We start from the raw sequence: 20,303 nt of genomic DNA on the forward strand, positions 1-20,303 counted from the left end.
CTCTACAGATTTTCTGAGTAATGAAGTGTGCAGTAAATAAATTTGGGGGTTGTTGTTTATTTATTTATTTATTTATTTATTTATTTATTGATGGCTAAATGACTCTAGCTTTGCCTCAGCACCTATTTCAGACTTGACATGTCACACTCCAAGGACTCTGAATGTGATTTAGGACGCAGCCCGTACCTCGGAGCTGTCAGTGGTGTTCGGTGTGTTTCCGGTCCTCTGTCATGTTCCCGGTATGCGCGCACACAAATAGAGCTCCGCGTGCCTGTCCGCGCGCCCGGAGGAAGCAAACCGGAACCGGGGTTCTGTAGACACACAGTAAAAATAGCAAATGCTAAAATGGAAAGATTAAAAACTGAACATAAAATAAGAGACAATTATATAAACGACAAAACAGGTTAAGCATGAAGATTTTAAAATACCACTACTTATAATACAAACAACAACAATAATAAATGACAAAGTAGGATATCTGAAGTTGAAAACAGATTGATCCCTATAAAAAAACTATTAATTACTACAGTATTGAGGGTTATTTGCATATAAATAATAATAGACGCCCTCCAGCGACTTAACGCGCGCGCCACAGCAGAAACTCGCCCCGTCAGTCAGCAGAAGGTTGCCAGATTGGCGAAGTTTTCAAACGTTTATGTATATTTTTCCACAAAATCGATTTATTATTCAGCGAAAATATGGTTCAGTATGAAAGTAATATAAACCAACATGTTAAAATGTCAGTCTCGTCTGATAAATGAGTCACTAAAGAAGAATCGTGTATTAAATCGCAAATGATTTATTTGATTCATATGACGTGAATACAACATATGCAGAAACAAACAGCGATGATGAAGATTATAGACACTATTGGTAATATAAGACGTTTATTATTTGTCTAAATTAAATATATATATATATAATATAATATATATAATATAAAGATTTCATTTTTATAATGGACGTGGAATTATGTTATTTTCTTTGTTATTTTTAATCATCGATGTTTTTTTCCGATTTGGACAAAATATATTAGTTTTTAAATAGCTTGTATTTATTTTATATCACTGTATTTTCTGTTATTTGTATTCTGATGTCTAAATAAAAGCTATAATTAAGATTTTTGGAATATAACAAAACATAATTATTGTGAAACTGCAAATAATTAAATTTAAATGGATGCTATTTAAGTGGATTTGGCCACTGAGATCGGTATCTATAATACGACTACTACTACTACTATAACTAATAATAATAATAATAATAATAATAATTTATTATTATTATTATTATTAGTTATAGTATGCCATGCCATGTCCATAACACGGGTTAACCGGCACAATCTGGCAACTACAATCGAGCTGAGACGCGCTGGAACCACCTCTCCTAATGTTTAACCACGCCCGTCCAACGAAAGCCACGCCCATCTGCCTTCTACTCCGGACTGTAGCGCGCTTTACTCACAGTCGGTCTCGGCTCCATTCACAAAATCAGCAGAGTTTCCCGAACTCACTTAAAGTTTCCGCAGAAACTCAGGAGAGTCTTTTACACTCCCTTTTATCCAATGGAAGAAAATCACCTACTGAGGTTTTACTAGACTTTTCTTCTCTTCTTCAAGGCGCTCCAGCACGTTTCTCCAGACTCTAAGGTAAGTCTTCTTCAATGGAGAGAATTTCTTTTACTTTGCTTTAAAAATATATATATATATATAAAAAAAAAAAAGGTGGCAGAACACGGGACTGGACGTGCGCGTGCAGGGGCATTTTGTGCACGCGCGATAATTCAATCAGTAATTAGACAAATAATTGAAAGTCTTCGCACTCTCAGCGACACCTGTGTTATTCTTCATCCAGCAATATAAACGTCTTCATCGTCTTCTTATGATCCTAAGCGGAGCATTAGAGGAAGCTGCATGAAGGATTTGGGATATAAACCTATAATCCTTTCTTCTTCTTTTTTTGTAATACACCCGATTCAGAGGGACTGTCCAGTCTCAGTTAATATTATTACAGGCTGCAGAATTATCCAGGCTTCAGAATCACACGGGAGACTTAGATACAAGTTCCTGGTGGCTTTGTGAGGAGCTTTAATACTAAACTGTAATTATGTTATTGGGGTTATTGTTGATGGGTCAGCTCCATAAATGCTTTAATTCTGGTTCTACTTCTTCAAATCTGCTTTCACCTTGGTAATGAAAGGACAACGACTGTTTTTCTTCTAACCGAATCGTCGTGTGTGTGTGTGTGTGTGTGTGTGTGTGTGTTTAGAGATGCTCCCGGGGATTTTGACCTCAGCAGTAAACATACTGTGTCTCAGTATTCACATCCACAGCATCAGAGGTTATTATGACATCACAAGTTTGAGTTAAAGAACAGGGGCAAACCTTGAAACTACCACCTAGTGATTTTTTTTTAATTTTTTTTATTTTTTAAAGCATCAGTTGAGAGTTCCTCGACTTTATGTGCAGATTAGAGTCTGGATCTAAGGAAATACTGACGCCTGTGCTCTCCACAGACGTGCATACAGGAAGGAAGAAAACAATACAAGTAATAATAAAAATAATAATAATCTTGCTTTTTATCCATCTGGACACACACACTTGAAACTCCTGTGCTTTCGAGGGCTAAGTGCCGTTCCTCCGGGGCATGGCACTGGTTTTTTGGCAGTCCTGTGATTTTGAACACAGTCTAACATCAGTACTACAGCCACGGGACATTAAGCAGTAAGCACTCATAAACCCTGCACATGTAAATAAATCCCACTGAGCTACCACTGGGCTATAAAAGAAATGCTTATGAATTCTAAAAGGTTTATATGAAATCGACCGTGTAAGGAGGTGAAGGTGCGTCACATATAAAGTAAAGCAGGTAAATCAGGAATCGGGTCATGAGTTATTAGTAAATCGTGATCACACATGATAAAGGCATACGTGACATTTCAGAGGTCCACATTTGACCACGTTTTCTATATATAAACATTGATTGCTATCCTGAGCTTTTATATGAGGGTTGTATAGCAGATTCTACTGTCTACATAGAGCTGCTCTGAATGCTTACATCAGCATTTTACTCCCCAAAGTGTCAAATCAATTTGTCCCCCCATCATGTTGAATAAAGTCCTAGTCTTCATCTGTCCTGTTCTGACTTTTCAACCTAAACGTGAATATTAGGACTTTGTTCTGCACTGGCATGTGAACAACAACAACAAAAAAGGTCCATAAAAGCTCCGGTCCATTTGAGAGAAAGTTGACTCGAGGGCCCCTAGTGAGGGAAGAGCGTATGAGAAAAGTAAAGACAAGAACGGAGGGATAAGGGAGGAGAAGGAGCTGAAAGGGGAAAAAAGCAAACATTCCTGACTCGGTGTCTCAGAGATTTAATTAAGGGCTCTGGAGTGGGCACTCAGAGGTGAAGGCTTTAACCCAACAACCCCCCACTCTCCCCTCCCACTTCGAGAATGGACTAATCCCAGGGGTCAGTTTATAAGTGCTCGGGTCATGCCAATGTGACAGCTAAATGGGGGGGAATCAGAGGAAACATGCACGCTAATAACTGGATAACGGAGGTCAGAATAATCGTGTGTGTGTTAACGTGAACAGCATCATTAGCCCATAAAGACTCCATCAACTTGCCCGTCAGAGCTAACAGCTGGCTTGGTTTGATGAAAACATATGTTAAGCAAGAAATAGTCTTCCCCCGTTTGGGAAGGTGAGCTCATGCGGTAAAAATATAAGTCTGGGATTTTCTTCTCGTGTATCATATAGCCGCCATGAAGGTGTGAGTGAGGCCGCTGCTGGTCTTATCCTGATGCACTGAGTTGAACGGCATGAGTGACCCCTTTATATCATTATAACCCAGAAGTTCTAGTTCTCATCTAACCCCAACATCAATGCTAATAAAACGCTTGGTTCATTTCATGTTCAAACGGAACAATAACAAAGAGATTCTTTTAAGTTTACTCCATACACTTCAATATTAAAACAAACAAACAAACAAACAAATAAGTAAATAAATAAATCTGTATTAACCCATGTTGTGTGCTCCTTTATTTTTGTTTCCTGGAAATATCCTTTTTTTTTCACGAGCTCGTATTAGCCTTTCGTTGAGAACAGCTAATTATTGATGATTATTATTAATAATGAGGAAAATACGACACAAATATGAGTAATACAGCAGAACACATGAAATAAAGCTATATTTCTTTACAGTTAAACCTAAAATAGTACAAACAATAGAAACGGAAACTTTGGTACTAGACTGGTATTTAGTAGTATAGTATTTAGTATTTTTTAAATTAATTAATTAATTAATTTTTATTAACTTATTATCCATAATTGTGGATACTGCTGGAAGTTGTAAATTTCTCATTGGGATGAATCTATCTATCTATCTATCTATCTATCTATCTATCTATCTATCTATCTATCTATCTATCTATCTATCTATCTATCTGTAGCTTAAATGACAGTACAATGGAAAAAGGTGCTGAATTATTATCACTTATATTTATTATTATTACAACACTAATGATAGTATTATATACACTGTTAGAAGTTTTTTCACCAATATGACTGAACTCCTATCACACGTATACATCCGTGACTCATAACCGAACGTCTAGTCTGTCTCGTATTTCTCCCCGAGACGTCTGCCATGCGACTCTGTGAGTGAATAAACAGAGCAGTGTAAACACTGAGGTTATCTCTACATGTTAGGTCACAACCCAGCCACACCTCCCACATGCATCTTGTTGCATCATAGCTAACAGAGGTCATGTGCTGATTATTAGTTACTTTTATATTCAGAACGTTTTCGTCAGTGTCTCGTTTGGAAGGCGTTAAGGACAGCGACAGCCCCAGAAACCGTAGCAGAACCTTGTTGAAAAAGCCAAAAAAAGTGAAGACAAGAACTGTACGTTTTGTTTGGTTATAGTTGTTGTGGAATGTTCCAGAAATCAACTTGGCTCCTGTTAAAGACTTTCCTCTCACAAAGCTCCGACACTGGAGACTCCTTACTGAAAAAATCTCCTCACCGTATCAACAACTACACCGAGTCTGTTTATGTGGATTGAGGCGTTGCCGTAGCGACGAGCGGTCCATTCTAGCATTCTGTCCGAGCTGCTGCTCTTCTAAACTCTTCAAAGTCAAATATTAAACTGAGCTGTTATATAAGTTAAAATATCTTACCATATAAGGTAAGATGAAGTGTGACATAAGAGGGAAATACACTACATTGCCAAAAGTTTTGGGACACCCCTCCAAATCATTGAATTCAGGGGTTGGGCTCGGCCCCTTAGTTTCAGTTTAGTCGTAGTTCAGATTAGTAGTTTAGTCTCTAATTCATCCCATTGGTGTTCTAGTTGAGGTCAGGACCCTGTGCAGGTCAGTCAAGTTCCCCTAAACCGAACTCGCTCATCCATGTCTTTATGGACCTTGCCTTGTGCCCCGGTGTGCAGTCACGTTGGAACAGGAAGGGGTCATCCCCTAAAAAGTTGGGAGCATGAAATTGTCCAAAATGTCTTGGTATGCAGAAGCATTAAGAGTTCCTTTCACTTGAACTAAGGGGCCGAGCCCAAACCCTGAAAACCAACACCTGAATTAAATGGTTTGGAGGGGTGTCCCAAAACTTTTGGCAATGTATTGTGTAGTGTAATTACAAAAAAAATACATTACTACATGTTCACCATGGTGGTGAGTGAGCTAAAAGAAAGAAAAAAAAAGGTTAAAATCATTTCCTTCAGTGCTGTAATCTCAATACCCCTGAGTCACGGGCTCACATTTGATGCCACTGTGTGTCTGTGTGTCTGTGTGTCTGTGTGTGTGTGTGTGTGTGTGTGTGTGTGTATGCACTTGTAATAACCTCCCATAGGAATTTGGGAGGCATGCACACTGGCAGAATTAAGAAAAGGAACAGAGCCAAAAGAAACAGAAGTGTACACACACACACACACACACACACACACAATTACAGTACATGCCTTGACCACTCACTCCCTCTCATTTCAGATTTATGACTTCCTCTCCTAAATTAAGACATTACTAATGGATTACCGGTGAATGACAGTATATGCGGTTCTACATGCTGTAACTCCAACAAAACAACAACTGACCTCCACGTCCAGGTCCAGAGGAGGCTGCAGGATAATCGTCGTCGTCGTATATTGTTCTTCCTTATCCTGGTAAAAATGAAAGAGTCACAGTGAGACTGTAATTCACTTCATGTTAATCCCAGCTCCAAGAAAGCCTCCCTACAAAGATCATTGATTTGTCGAGCAGTTTGGAATAACAACATGACTCGCGACCAAAAAAAAAAAAACACAGAGGAAGATTTATTTAGCGTCTGAGTGAAGACGCCAAACCAAAATGTGCAGCGGGGAGAAAGAGTGACTCATTGTGTATATGTGTGTGTGTCTAAGTGTGTGTGTGTTTAGGTGTATTCACAATGATTTTAGTGAGTAAGGTTTCTTTTGGTTAACCAAAAGCTAATCATCCTTTAGCTATCCGCCGCATTTCAAGCAGTCTCTCAGGTAATTCAGTTCTCCAGCACTGCTAAATCTTTGTTTAGCAAATCTTTCCACAATCAACCCAATCTTGTGGTAATCACAGCTCCAGAAGTTGAAGTTTTCTGACACACTGTTGACTCTTCGTGTCACACGGAAGTTCGGTTAGCGGTTTGTCGCTAAGTGTAATCCCAATCCTATTTTTTTGCCTAGTGATTAAACACTTCTGAGGAAAAATGTTCATTTGTTGCTTTTTTACTGTTTCTACCCTCAAGGAGGTCCTGGGTTTGAATCCTGGGTTTCTGTGTGGAGTTCGCATGTTCTCCCCGTGCCTGTGTTGGTTTACTCCGGGGTCTCCGGTTTCCTCCTACAGTCCAAAAACATGTACATTAAGTTGACTGGTAGTCCTAAATTGCCCATAGGAGTGAGTGTGAGTGTGTGATGTTGTCTGTCTATATGTGTGGCCCTGTGATGGACTGGTGACCTGTCCCGGGTGTACCCCTGCCTTTCACCCAATGTGTGCTGGGATAGGCTCCAGCAGATCCCCGTGACCCTAATTAGGATTAAAGCAGGTATAAAAAATGGATGGATAGATGGATGGATATTTCTACCCTGCTACTTTGTCCTTATAGACATGCTAGCTAGTGTATAACTTAAAGGATAACTAGGAATGTTGTGTTTTTATGACCTTTTTTAAACCTCTTCCTCTTTCAACCTATCTACAAATCACTCTTTAAACACTATCTACTAACAAATGCCTTCCTGTTAAAAAAAAAAAAGTGAATAGCATCTAGAGCTGATATTGTTGACATGATTATGCTAGTAAAATGATCAATGGTTAAGGACACAAGGAGGTCTTTGTCATGATCCTTGTTTCCGTGTGTGTGTGTGTGTGTGTAGCAACACACACACACACACACACACACACACACAAATTGAGACATGGGCAAAATCATTCAGCACCACACACTCTGAATGAGAAAGAGATCTCCTCTTCAGAGATCAGCAACACAGATAAAGAGGCCAGAGGCAAAGCATGCACACGTGCACACACACACACACACACACACTCCCTAGTCCTTCTCAGTGGAGCAAAGCAACTCAACAAACACCACATTGTGTTTGAGTTCCTTCAAGTGAAGTTACTCTAAAGACACTGATAGTGGCGGCTCCTTGTGTCAGCACCTTACATATGTACACACGTGCACACACACACACACACACACACACACACGTGTACTCACCATGACAGTTGCCTTTTTGTTTAATTCTTACTCATTTTGCCTCACTGGTTACCTGTGTATGAGGATTAATGATCTCTTTACACACAAACACACACACACACACACACACACACATACACACACACAAGAAAAAAAGTATTTATGCCACATGTGCATTTGTGTTCTCTTGGTTATTGTGTGTGTGTGTGTGTGTGTGTATAGACAACTTTCTTAAAAGTTGGGGGGGGGCGTTATGCATTCAACTTTTTATCCCAAATGTCCCCATGATGGTTAATGTTAACATTAATTATCTATAGTGCAGTACAAGTCAAGGTAAATAATATTGCGTGTGTGTGTGTGTGTGTGTGTGTGTGTGTGTGTGACGAGGTACTGGCTCTGAAATAGTGCCAAATATTACTGATGATCGAACATCATCAAACTCAGGTGTCATATAAAACCTACACAATAAGAAAGAAACAGCTGAGCAAACTGAAGCGAGGTCCTTTCTTAGCATGGACTGATATTAAAGAGCACCAGGGCAGGAGAGAGGAGGCCCTGAAGGGGTGTCTGCCTGGAGGGTAAGAGTGTGTTTCAGCTTGCCCATCATTCTGTCTTCACACATCAAACCTTTTTCTCTTCCCCCAACTAAGTGCGGTTTGTGGATTGAACTCTGCAGTTCAGACACTTGGGCATGTAAAACCTTGCATGTTTGGAACCCCTGGCTTCCAAACATCATCATCACCACTAATGCACATTTATATCATATAAGAGTCTCTTTGACATTAACCTTATTGACAAGCCAAGCATGCTAAAATGTAGAACATCCTTTTATTAAAAGTTACGACTGGTACAGGTTAAACAAACAGCCATGTTCGGGCTCTTGTTGTTCATCGAATAACATCTGACACACACACACACCCCAGATCTTCAGCGCTTCAGAGAGTTATAAGCTTTTAAATGACAAGGGTAGTAGTCTATGGACTTTTCAGTGATGGGGTAGTAGTCTGTCAACCTTTCAGTGATGGGGTAGTAGTCTGTGGACCTTTCAATGGCGGGGTAGTAGACTGTAGACCTTTGGATGACAGGGGTAGTAGACTGTAGACCTTTGGATGACAGGGGTAGTAGACTATAGACCTTTGGATGACAGGGGTAGTAGACTGTAGACCTTTGGATGACAGGGGTAGTAGACTGTAGACCTTTGGATGACAGGGGTAGTAGACTATAGACCTTTGGATGACAGGGGTAGTAGACTGTAGACCTTTGGATGACAGGGGTAGTAGACTGTAGACCTTTGGATGACAGGGGTAGTAGACTATAGACCTTTGGATGACAGGGGTAGTAGACTGTAGACCTTTGGATGACAGGGGTAGTAGACTATACCCCTTTGGATGACAGGGGTAGTAGACTGTAGACCTTTGGATGACAGGGGTAGTAGACTATAAACCTTTGGATTACAGGGGTAGTAGACTATAAACGTTTGGATGACAGGGGTAGTAGTCTGTGGACCTTTGAATGACGGGGTAGTAGTCTGTGGACCTTTGGATGACAGGGGTAGTAGTCTGTGGTCCTTTGGATGATGGGGTAGTACACTGTGGACCTTTGGATGACGGGGTAGTAGATTGCGGACCATTGGATCCAGATCTTCAGCACTTTAGAGAGTTATAAGCTTGTAAATGTTCATACAAAATGCTGGATGTGAGCATTACAGTTTGCAGTTTGTACAGGAATGTGTGTGTGTGTGTGCGTGTGTGTGTGTGTTAGATTTGTGACTTTTTCTGCAGCTGTTTGGCTCATACAGTCTGAGCGATGCCAGAGGAGCCGTCTTTGTTGTAAACATTCAAGCGATGAAAGGTGGTAAAACTGAAAGAACATGGAACGAGAGTTTGTATAATGCTTTTCACAATACACTTTTCTCAACACAGCTATCTATCAATAAGATCCACAGGGGCAATGAAAAACTCCCTATGATGATACACCTAAGCAGGAAAGAATTTAGGAAGAAATAAAGACTTGGTGAGCGAGGAGCCCATCCTTCTCTTGGTATCATGAGAGATCTAGACTCTGAGAGAGCCATTATCAGTTAATGAGCACAGATAAACATGGTAGTCTGTGGACCTTTTGATGATTGGGTAGTAGTCTGTGGACCTTTCAATGACAGGGGTAGTAGTCTGTGGACCTTTGGATGACAGGGGTAGTAGTCTGTAGACCTTTGGATGACAGGGGTAGTAGTCTGTAGACCTTTGGATGACAGGGGTAGTAGTCTTTGGACCTTTGGATGACAGGGGTAGTAGTCTGTAGACCTTTGGATGACAGGGGTAGTAGTCTGTAGACCTTTGGATGACAGGGGTAGTAGTCTGTAGACCTTTGGATGACAGGGGTAGTAGTCTGTAGACCTTTGGATGACAGGGGTAGTAGTCTGTAGACCTTTGGATGACAGGGGTAGTAGTCTTTGGACCTTTGGATGACAGGGGTAGTAGTCTGTAGACCTTTGGATGACAGGGGTAGTAGTCTGTGGACCTTTGGATGACAGGGGTAGTAGTCTTTGGACCTTTGGATGACAGGGGTAGTAGTCTTTGGACCTTTGGATGACAGGGGTAGTAGTCTGTAGACCTTTGGATGACAGGGGTAGTAGTCTGTAGACCTTTGGATGACAGGGGTAGTAGTCTGTGGACCTTTGGATGACAGGGGTAGTAGTCTGTAGACCTTTGGATGACAGGGGTAGTAGTCTGTAGACCTTTGTGTGATGGGGTAGTAGTCTGTGGACCTTTTGATGACAGGGCTAGTAGTCTGTGGACCTTATGATGATGGAGTAGTATTCTGTGGACCTTTCAATGATGGGGTAGTAGTCTGTGGACCTTTCGATGATGGGGTAGTAGTCTGTGGACCTTTCAATGATGGAGTAGTAGTCTGTGGACCTTTCAATGATGGGGTAGTAGTCTGTGGACCTTTCGATGATGGGATAGTAGTCTGTGGACCTTTGGATGACAGGGGTAGTAGTCTGTAGACCTTTGTGTGATGGGGTAGTAGTCTGTGGACCTTTTGATGACAGGGGTAGTAGTCTGTGGACCTTATGATGATGGAGTAGTATTCTGTGGACCTTTCAATGATGGGGTAGTAGTCTGTGGACCTTTCGATGATGGGGTAGTAGTCTGTGGACCTTTCGATGATGGGGTAGTAGTCTGTGGACCTTTCGATGATGGGGTAGTAGTCTGTGGACCTTTTGATGATGGAGTAGTAGTCTGTGGACCTTATGATGATGGAGTTGTAGTCTGTGGACCTTTCGATGATGGGGTAGTAGTCTGTGGACCTTTCGATGATGGGGTAGTAGTCTGTGGACCTTTCGATGATGGAGTAGTAGTCTGTGGACCTTTCGATGATGGGGTAGTAGTCTGTGGACCTTTGAATGATGGGGTAGTAGTCTGTGGACCTTTCGATGATGGAGTAGTAGTCTGTGGACCTTTCGATGATGGGGTAGTAGTCTGTGGACCTTTGAATGATGGGGTAGTAGTCTGTGGACCTTTGAATGATGGGGTAGTAGTCTGTGGACCTTAGGATACAGGTGTAAGAGATTGTGGATCTTGGGATAACAGGGGTTGGAGACTGTGAATATTAGGATAATCTCATTACTATGGCTGTGTTTATATATTGTTTTGAACACTTATTGTTTTTCAAAATCTCAACTCACGTGAAGTTCAACAGACAAAACTACTGAGCCAAGACAGCTATAGACTACTGAGCAGGAATTACTCAACTGTCTCTACATATTTTAGTGCTGGGGTCATCAATTAGATTTGACCTTGGGCAACATTCCTGCAGAGTAAAATACTAAGCAGCTCATGCAGGCACACAGATAAACACATCTGAGTCATGAGAGGAAGTCAACCAACCAGAAAATTAAAATAACTATTTCTACATCTGTGTGCTCTTATTAGGGTGTTGTGTTTGTGTGTGTGTGTGCTGCTAACTTAATATCTATCACTAATAGCTCAGAAATAACTTAATAGCTAGAAAACAAGGACAGAGAAAAAGAGAGAGTCTTAAGGAAGGACAACAAAAAGAAAGAAAAGGTATGTGACAGTAATGGAATGTTTGAATACTGAGGCATGTGTGTTTAAGTCCAGTAAGTAGGCAGGGTGGAGAGGACTGTGTCGCCTCACAATGCTTCATTGTGTATAATCGTCCTTAATACTTGGAGGTGCTACCACACACTCCGTACGTGTGCACATAGCTGAGTCATGACACTGACACACACACACACACACACAATATACCAGTTTACAATCCCTCCTGGCTGAAAATAGATTCAACTAATGAGGAGGAAATTAAATAATTAAATAAATGAAGAAATTGAAGGGCGTAAACCAGGAAATAATACAATACACACAATTACCGTAATATTTTTCAGCCAGGGTGTTTGATGATACTAAAAAAGAACCAAAAGGTTTTTATTTAGTTACTGAAGGTAAAGTCAATTATAATTGAGTGAAAGAGAGAGAAAGATCCTTAGGAACTGCACTGGAGTGCGTCACTCAGCAGGCTAGATGTCTTATCTAAATGTTGACTGTTAGACGTGAAGTGCTGACTTTATTGAGTGTGTGATGAGATCTGCAGTGACAGAGAGAGAGAGAGGGAGACCAAAAAACAACAAAAAAAAGTTATTATGTTTAAGTTAAATTATTTTGCTGACTCTTCCTTGACCCAAGACAAGAGCTGAGTCAGTTAAATGAGTTATAATGCAGTCTATGGACAGATAGGCTGACAGACAGACAGACAGACAGACAGATAGATAGATAGATAGATAGATAGATAGATAGATAGATAGATAGATAGATAGATAGATAGATAGATAGATAGATAGATAGATAGATAGATAGAGATGTGCATGATGAGAGGTCACATTTCACTCACTCACTCACTCACACAAACACACACTTAGGAACCTGATCTGAGGTATGTGTGTTTGAGAGAGGGTGAGATGAAAAGAGTGTTTGATGTGGATACACACACACACACACACACACACACACACACTGCATGCAGCCTTGGGCCATACAGGAAAGCCTACTCATCCACTTATGTGTTTAAATGGGGTTAACTTTGTGTGTGTGTGTGTGTGTGTGTGTTTTGTTTGGCAGTTATTTTCGTTGTCTCTCCCAAGCCTCAATCACTACACTAATATAATGCATCAACCGAACTATTTCATTCAAACCTTTAATGATGATAGATAGTGTTAAGAAAGTGACGACAAACCATGAAACAATACATTAGGGGTGTAACACAATGCCAATATCTATATCGAAAAGCATATATAAATATGAAAATTACATGAAGATATAAGTGAAGGATGTTGACATCCTGGTTTTGAAATAGAAATGAAACAACCTGGAGCAGTTTACCTGGTATGTGTTACACACCTGTGTCTACACACACACAGACACTTCTAGTAGTCCATTTATACCAAAGCACCATCCATCACACTACCTGACCCAGGACTGAGTCAACTGGCAAAACAGTTAGATTGCACAAGAGCAATACGAAGTGCACTTTGGATTTTCAGCCAGTGGTTGTTTATATTTTTCTTATATTTTTTTATAGTTTTATATTTTTTTATTTATATTTTCATATTTACCCTTAGACTTCTAATCAGTACCATTTACCATTAACCTTTCATTGCATACATTTCGGTAGAGCCAAATTGTTCAGAAGACCTGCTTTTTAATCAGGGATTAGTATAACTCGAGAGATTTACTTAGCTAAATTTTTGTTATCAGTGCAGGACTATGTTTTTAGTATGTTTTTCATAATTCTGCCTCAAGAAGAGGTCTGGGGAAGCAAAGCTTACCCAAAGCTTTGCTTACAGTAGAGGTTTTACTGCTTGCGTGTCCATTCCTGGCATGAAGGGGATTATCCAGCCTGTGAAACACAACAGAAGGTTCAGTCCAAACTCTACCAGGAAGAGCCTGGTCTGTCAGGAGGCTGCCTTACAAGGCCATACAGTGGTGCCTTGGTAAAAGCCAGATTCATTCCTGAGAACATTGCAGCATGCCATCAAAGGTGTGCTGCATTGTTGGAATGCCTCGAGAATGGAGTGTGAATAAAAATCTTCATGTGTATACCTTTGTTTGTTTAAGACCACGCGAGAGAGAGATGTGTACGGTTTAGAATTAACCATAGGCTAGGTAGTGACGTGGTTATCCAAGAGAACCTGCACCTTAGTCATCTCACACTAAAGACTGGAACAATGATTTATTTGTTCGGTAATTAAAACTAACCCTTAGGCTTTATACAGAAATAATGTGGTCTTTTGTAACAAATTAAGAACAGCTGCTTATGAAAATGGCAATAGTTTGGTGTAGGGTGGGGAGACCAAAAAAGAGAGAGTCCTTGTTTTACCCAGAGGGCCCTGTTTCTCCTTCCTGCCGAAGACGGATTTTTAGGGTTATTGCAAAATTCCTGCTGCGCCAGTGGGATCTGGGTTTATGAGACAGAAGAAAGCAAAGAGAGATGAGGAGAGAGGGAACGAAAGGGAGAGATGTTGAGGGTGGCTTAAGCATGTTATTGAAGCAGGTTTAGTTCCTGTCTCGCTGCCAGTTTACGCTGCGGAGGCAGACTTGGCCTGTGGCCTGCTTGTCAAACAGCAGTGCTCTGGGTGGGTCGGAGACATTGAAAACTGTGTCTCAGAACAATGGAATGAGAGAAAGACAGAGAAAGATTAGCATTTAGAACCTAAGTGCTACACTTCAGGCTAATGCTGGACTAAAAGGCATACAGGGAAAAAGTCCAGATATATTTTTGTATATAATTTTGAAATGTGATTCATTTCAGCCAAATAAACAGTCAAGAAATGGGTGACATCTCCCATTTGGAAAAACACACACACACACACACACACACACACTTGCCCTCTTAGTGTCAGACTTTTCCATGAAGTTGCAAGAGGCTATAGCTGATACTTGACGGCTATCAGGAAAGAAGCAGAACACTGCAAGGACGTTAACAACATCCAGACCGATAACAACAAAACAATACACAGTGGATGATAGAGATTGAACAAGAGGCAACGTTGAAGATTAAGTGTACTTCACCAGCTACAAAGATTGCAGTCACTGTTTTGGCTGCACTTTGGTCCATATATATATATATATATATATATATATATATATATATATATATATATATATATATATATATATATATATATATATATATATATACTCCACACACTCCAAGAGCAGTTGGCCTTGTTTTTCTCTAAAAAAAAAAATGCATGCAAACAGCAACCATACCAGATACCATTATGATATTAACATGGTAGAATTAGCTGATGGCAGTTAAAGAGATTTGCGAAATCGGCTTTGCTCTTCAGGTTTGGCCACACAAGTCAAAACTGATTTATTGTTGCACTTCAAATGATGAGCTCAACATGGGTTATTCATATCAGTGGAGAAAAATAACTCTAGCCTACTGTAGGCTCTCTTATACAAGCCTTGTCTGTACGTGTATCTGTAGTTGAGTGCAGATCGGATTTCTGTGGAGGTCGAATGACGGTCATCCTCCACCGCCAACTAGGTTTATTCATCCGTGCCTCTCCTGTCATTATGAAGCCTAGTTACATGTGTGTTGAGGGTGAGATGGTGGGTGGGCCGCTTTGAATCCTCTCTCAGTGCCAAGAATCTGAGCCTTGACTGTTGACTTGTGTAAACAAACAGTGGAATCGATGAGACAGTGTGTGCTACCCTGGGCAAGTCAGCAGTATTACCATCATTAAAATAGTCCTAGAGCTGGTGAGAGCGCTCTGGTGGAAGAGCACTGCCTCCGACAAAACCTGAAGAAAAAGTCAGGCCATTAGGCAGTGTTGTTGGTCTCTCAGAAACATTGAATATCTGCCCTTTTGGTTTAGTTCTTCTCTGACTGCATCTAGAACAATATTAAACTCATTATTCTCTGTATTTTGCTTATTTTGCAGGACAGTGGTATTGCAGGACAGTGACGATGCAGCTGTGGGCCAAAATATGGCAACTTGTACTACTCCCCCTACTGCTACTACCAGTGTCGTTCTGCAGCCCATGTCCCCAGGACTGTACCTGCCAGGGTACACAGGACAGCATCTTTTGCATACAGAGACGTGCTTCCACCATGCCCCTCGACCTTCCTGCCTCCACACAGAGCCTATACGTGTTTCAGAATGGAATTAACTTCCTCAAAGAGCAGGACTTCCTTGGTCTGGTTGATCTGAAACTGCTGGACCTTAGCCAGAATGAACTATCAGTGATTCCCGACGGGGTTTTTGGCTCTCTCACCTCCCTGCACAACCTCGACCTCTCTTCAAACAAAATAACTCAAATCTCTAAAGACAGTTTTAATGGGCTGGTGAACCTAGAAAGGTTGTATATCCACAACAATCGCATCCAGAGCATTCACCCAGCTGCATTCAAGGGATTGGTGAACCTGTTGGAATTGAAGCTTCAGGGGAACAAAATCAGTGTACTTCCCTCTCTGCATCTTCCCAAACTGTTGTTGCTTGACCTCAGCTTCAACAGTATTCCTGCACCTGGCCCTGCTGACCTGCAGACACCCCACTTAGAGTCGCTAAAGTTGGCTGGGCTGGGGCTGACCACTTTGGATGAAGGATTACTGAGAAGCCTGGGAAATCTTCATGATCTAGATATATCTCAGAACAAGCTAGTAGGAATGCCACCTGCATTAATATCGGCAAAAGGGCTAACTCGCCTTAACTTAGCAGCTAACCCTCTGGGCCCTCTTCGTCAGGAGGACTTTAGGAGCCTGGTAGGATTGCAAGAGCTAGATCTGAGCAGCCTTCACCTGCAGGGATTCCCTGTGGAGTTTTTCCAGTTGTTTCCCAAGCTACATCATCTAACAGCAGCACAGAACCCTTTCAACTGTGTTTGTTCACTGTCCTGGTTTCCCAACTGGATGAAGGATTCAAATGTGGATCTTTGGCGGAGTGAGGAGACACGCTGCCATTTCCCACTCATAAATGCAGGCAAGATGCTTTCTGAGCTAGAACACAAAGACTTTGGCTGCCCTGCCACCATCACTGTACTCTCTGAGGTACTTACTAGCAGCAACATCATGCATAATACTCCAGAGGTTACAACTGCTCCACATACCACCCTAAATGTCCCTCCATTTGTCCCCAGTGAGAAGTTACCAACTGAACAACACCAGCCTGTGCCCCCTGAGGCTTCTGCCTCTCCCAGAAGTAGCGAGGAATATGAGGAGCACATGTGCCCTCCAAACATATGCCTGAATGGCGGTATATGCAAGTTTGACAAGAAGGGCCAAGTAAATTGTCTGTGCCCTCTGGGTACATCAGGGCTGTACTGTGAAAACCAAGATGAGTCCCAGCCTCCTCCACTGTCCCCGGGAATTACTGTGTCAACAGTTCCTTCTATAAAAACCGACAAGATTAGCTTCCACCATGTAACAAGCACCTCAATTTCTCTGGATCTGCACAGGTACATAGAGTCCCGACCCAACATCCGTGGAATTCGACTGACTTATAGCAACCTGTCTGGTCCTGACCGCAGACCGCTCCAACTCAATATACCTGCTTCGTATCCAGAGTACACACTGAGAGGACTACAGCCCAACTGCACATATTTAGTTTGTGCCAGTCCACTAGATGAGCTTGTAGAGGAAGCTGTCAGATCCTGCATGAATGCTCAAACTGCTGGAGTCTCTAAGCCACCCATGGTGAATAGGCCTGAAACTTTCTCCATTCTTGTACCCATACTGGTCGCAGTAGCTGCGGTGATGGCAGTGGCCTTAGTCGCAGCGGTGGTAGTGGTTTTACGGAGAAAAAGGGCAAAAACTCCCGCAGATATGGATCTAGGTGAACCCACCCCATTTGAATTAGAAGGTGTGAAGATGGGTTTGGAGAATGGAACATCACCCCAAAAACAGGCTGAGATCTTGCCTTACCCGACAGCATCTCAGAACGGCATGGACTACGAGGTCCCGTTGATCCAAGAACAATTTGCATCCAACAACAACACAGATCACAGGATACCATCATATTTTTAACGCTGCACATACCTTCAGTGCCTAGAGGTGCATTCTAATAACCCCTGCAGGCGGGTCAAGTGCAAACACAAGTGCAGTCGCATGGTTTTGTGTGTTAAAAGTGACTTGTCTCAAAGTATTTAAACAAAGTGCAATCGCCAACCGAGGTATTGTTCGTTTCTAAAAGTGCCTTTTTGCATGTCCGACTTCTACTGCACTGTTCTCTAATTGGAAAGGACAGTGTGCGCACACCAGAGTTATGCTTGGTGTTGGTCACGAACGTCACCCGAACATGTCCAGAGCCTGAATCCGGAAGAAGAATTTTTTACATATCTGCCTTTAGACTGCGGTTTGTTTTCTCTTCACCTTATTGGATCTCCAAGAGCTTGCTATAGCACGCAGATGCCAGAGTGGATCAGTAACACGTTGAAATATGATGGTGAACAACAGCATTGACTGTAAGGGAATCTTTTCTGCCTTTTGAAAAACACGCACAGATATATACGTTTGAGGTCTATGCCGGCTCTTCCGAACAAATGATGCACTGATTGACACTTGTTCGAAATGGCTTAATTGGAGAACACAGAGAGGTTGTTCGGCCGTCATTCCTTCATGCTGCAGCTTCCAAAACACTTCCTTCCCTGGCCCTCAAATATTTTTTTTAGAGTTTTGCTGTGAAAAAATGATGTTTACCCTTGTGCATAGTTTGTGCTGTATATGTGAAAATTGACTGTTTTTTTTGAGCTGATATTTTATTTTTCTAACATTTTATATCTCAAAGCATGCAGACATTGTTGGCAGAGCCTGTATGTTTTATTGTTTGCTTTGTAATCAGGAGCACTTGAAAAGCTGGTTTGCAGTCCACCTTCTGACAAATTGTAGATCACAATCTGGAAATCTGTTTTTATTCTATCGCAGCGTATCTCTTGTGGTTCGGTACTTCTCGCAGACTTTATCAATCAACTGTTGCATGATGACTAGACTTAACTCGTTTAAGCTTGCCGCATGATGAAGAACCATTTCACAAGAAATGTCCCAAAAGCTCCATTTGAAGGACTGAGACACTGAGGTGGTACTCTGCTTGAAGTAACATAAGAAATGATACACTCACAAAGACCAGAAAGGGAACTTGGGAGTCTTTCAGCATATTTGACCACGTTGCTTGAAATTAGTCCCAAGAGTGTGTGTTAGTGTGAGTGTGTTAGTGTGAGTGTGTGTGACTAAGCTTTGCTGCCAGCAGACTGTGAAAAGGTTCAAAGTCAAGTGAATGTTGTATATACCTAGTGTAGTCTGTCTGGAGATGAAGTTTCTAACACGTGAAGGAAAAATCCACCCCGAAACACTCTGAACAAGTTGAGTTCCTTCAGACATATTAGTTTATATTTACTTTGGAGAACAGCTTCATAAATCACCCACAATGCTGCTCCGCCTGCTTATACAACGGGATTTAGCACTTGCATAGAAGTGAGTGATGCGGTGGCGCTTTAGTAACGTTTCCAGCTCTCAGATCAGCTTCCTGATTTGCTACTAACTTATAGCTTATATGCCACGCTAGCTAACCGAGCCATATAGCTACAATGCATTCTGGAGATCTGAGTCCAGCCTTTTTTATTTGCCGTGTCCACCACTTATACCTTGAATTTTTATTTTATTTGATGTTAAACGTTTGCAAGTGCAACAAACGACGGCTAATTTCTTACAAGTTACCACACCCGCCAGGAAATTAGCACCAGAATGGTTAAAACACAAAACGATTATAATAACAAACACGTCTCGTGTTTCGGGGTGGAGTGTTCCTTTCTCTACTGAAATGATGAACATCATAAATCCATTCGAATACTTAATCCTTTTTTCCCCTGAAAGTACAGCCAAGATTTTCTTAATGAGCAACAGCACACATCAATCCGAACTTGATGGAAAAAGCCTTTTCAGCTCTGGAGTCTCCGTCGATTTTGAGCGTTCTTCACTCCTGCTTGTTACACAAGTACCTCCCAGTCTGCGCAGATGGCCCCGGCACCCGGCACATCCAAACATTTAAACTGGAAAGAGGAGCCGCTTCACACAGCGCAAGGGACCGAAACTATTTGAAACATTTGCAAAGCTTTTTCAAGTCCCCCTTTTTAACTTGGGGGAGTTTATTATTTCTTTCTGTAATGTTTTGTGTATGCAAAACCCGAGGCTTGTCTCGCATTCTCTCTCTGTTTTTTTTTTTTTTTTTTTTTTAACTGTAAAAACACATATGTGTTTAAAAAAGAAAAAAAAGAAAGACGTCTTTTGAGAAAATACAAATGCAAAAAAAATATTATCTGGTCAGTGTTCTTGCTTGATGTAATCATTTGCTCGGTGCTTAAGCTGCAGAACCGTAACATGGTGTTGTTTCCTTTCGCAAACCATGTGGCCGTAACCTACAATCATTTCTGCTGAGCCAGTCTATGAGTCACTAGTATAACCGTAAGGAAGTTTTGTTTTTCTTGCCCTTGCTGTGTGAACAGGAAGGATTCAGATATTGCACAATGCACAGATGATTTCAGGTCCCTGTTTTAAAGCCAAGAGTTAGTT

The 20,303-nt window shown here is 41.4% G+C and overlaps 1 protein-coding gene across 1 annotated transcript; it reads left to right on the forward strand.

The window, feature by feature from the left end:
• The first annotated feature begins 1,441 nt into the window (after nucleotides 1-1,441).
• Nucleotides 1,442-20,046, forward strand: vasna (vasorin a). The gene is made up of 2 exons (XM_058381895.1): nucleotides 1,442-1,648; nucleotides 15,685-20,046. Exon 2 carries the CDS (start codon nucleotides 15,711-15,713, stop codon nucleotides 17,763-17,765), a length of 2,055 nt encoding a protein of 684 aa, XP_058237878.1. The 5' UTR covers nucleotides 1,442-1,648; nucleotides 15,685-15,710; the 3' UTR covers nucleotides 17,766-20,046.
• Nucleotides 20,047-20,303: the final 257 nt, after the last annotated feature.

Source organism: Hemibagrus wyckioides, linkage group LG27 (assembly GCF_019097595.1).
Source record: "Hemibagrus wyckioides isolate EC202008001 linkage group LG27, SWU_Hwy_1.0, whole genome shotgun sequence".
Taxonomy (NCBI): domain Eukaryota; kingdom Metazoa; phylum Chordata; class Actinopteri; order Siluriformes; family Bagridae; genus Hemibagrus; species Hemibagrus wyckioides.

Excerpts from the sequence above, each read along its gene's own strand:
- vasna (XM_058381895.1), top strand. The coding sequence starts at position 15,711 with ATGCAGCTGTGGGCCAAAATATGGCAACTTGTACTACTCCCCCTACTG.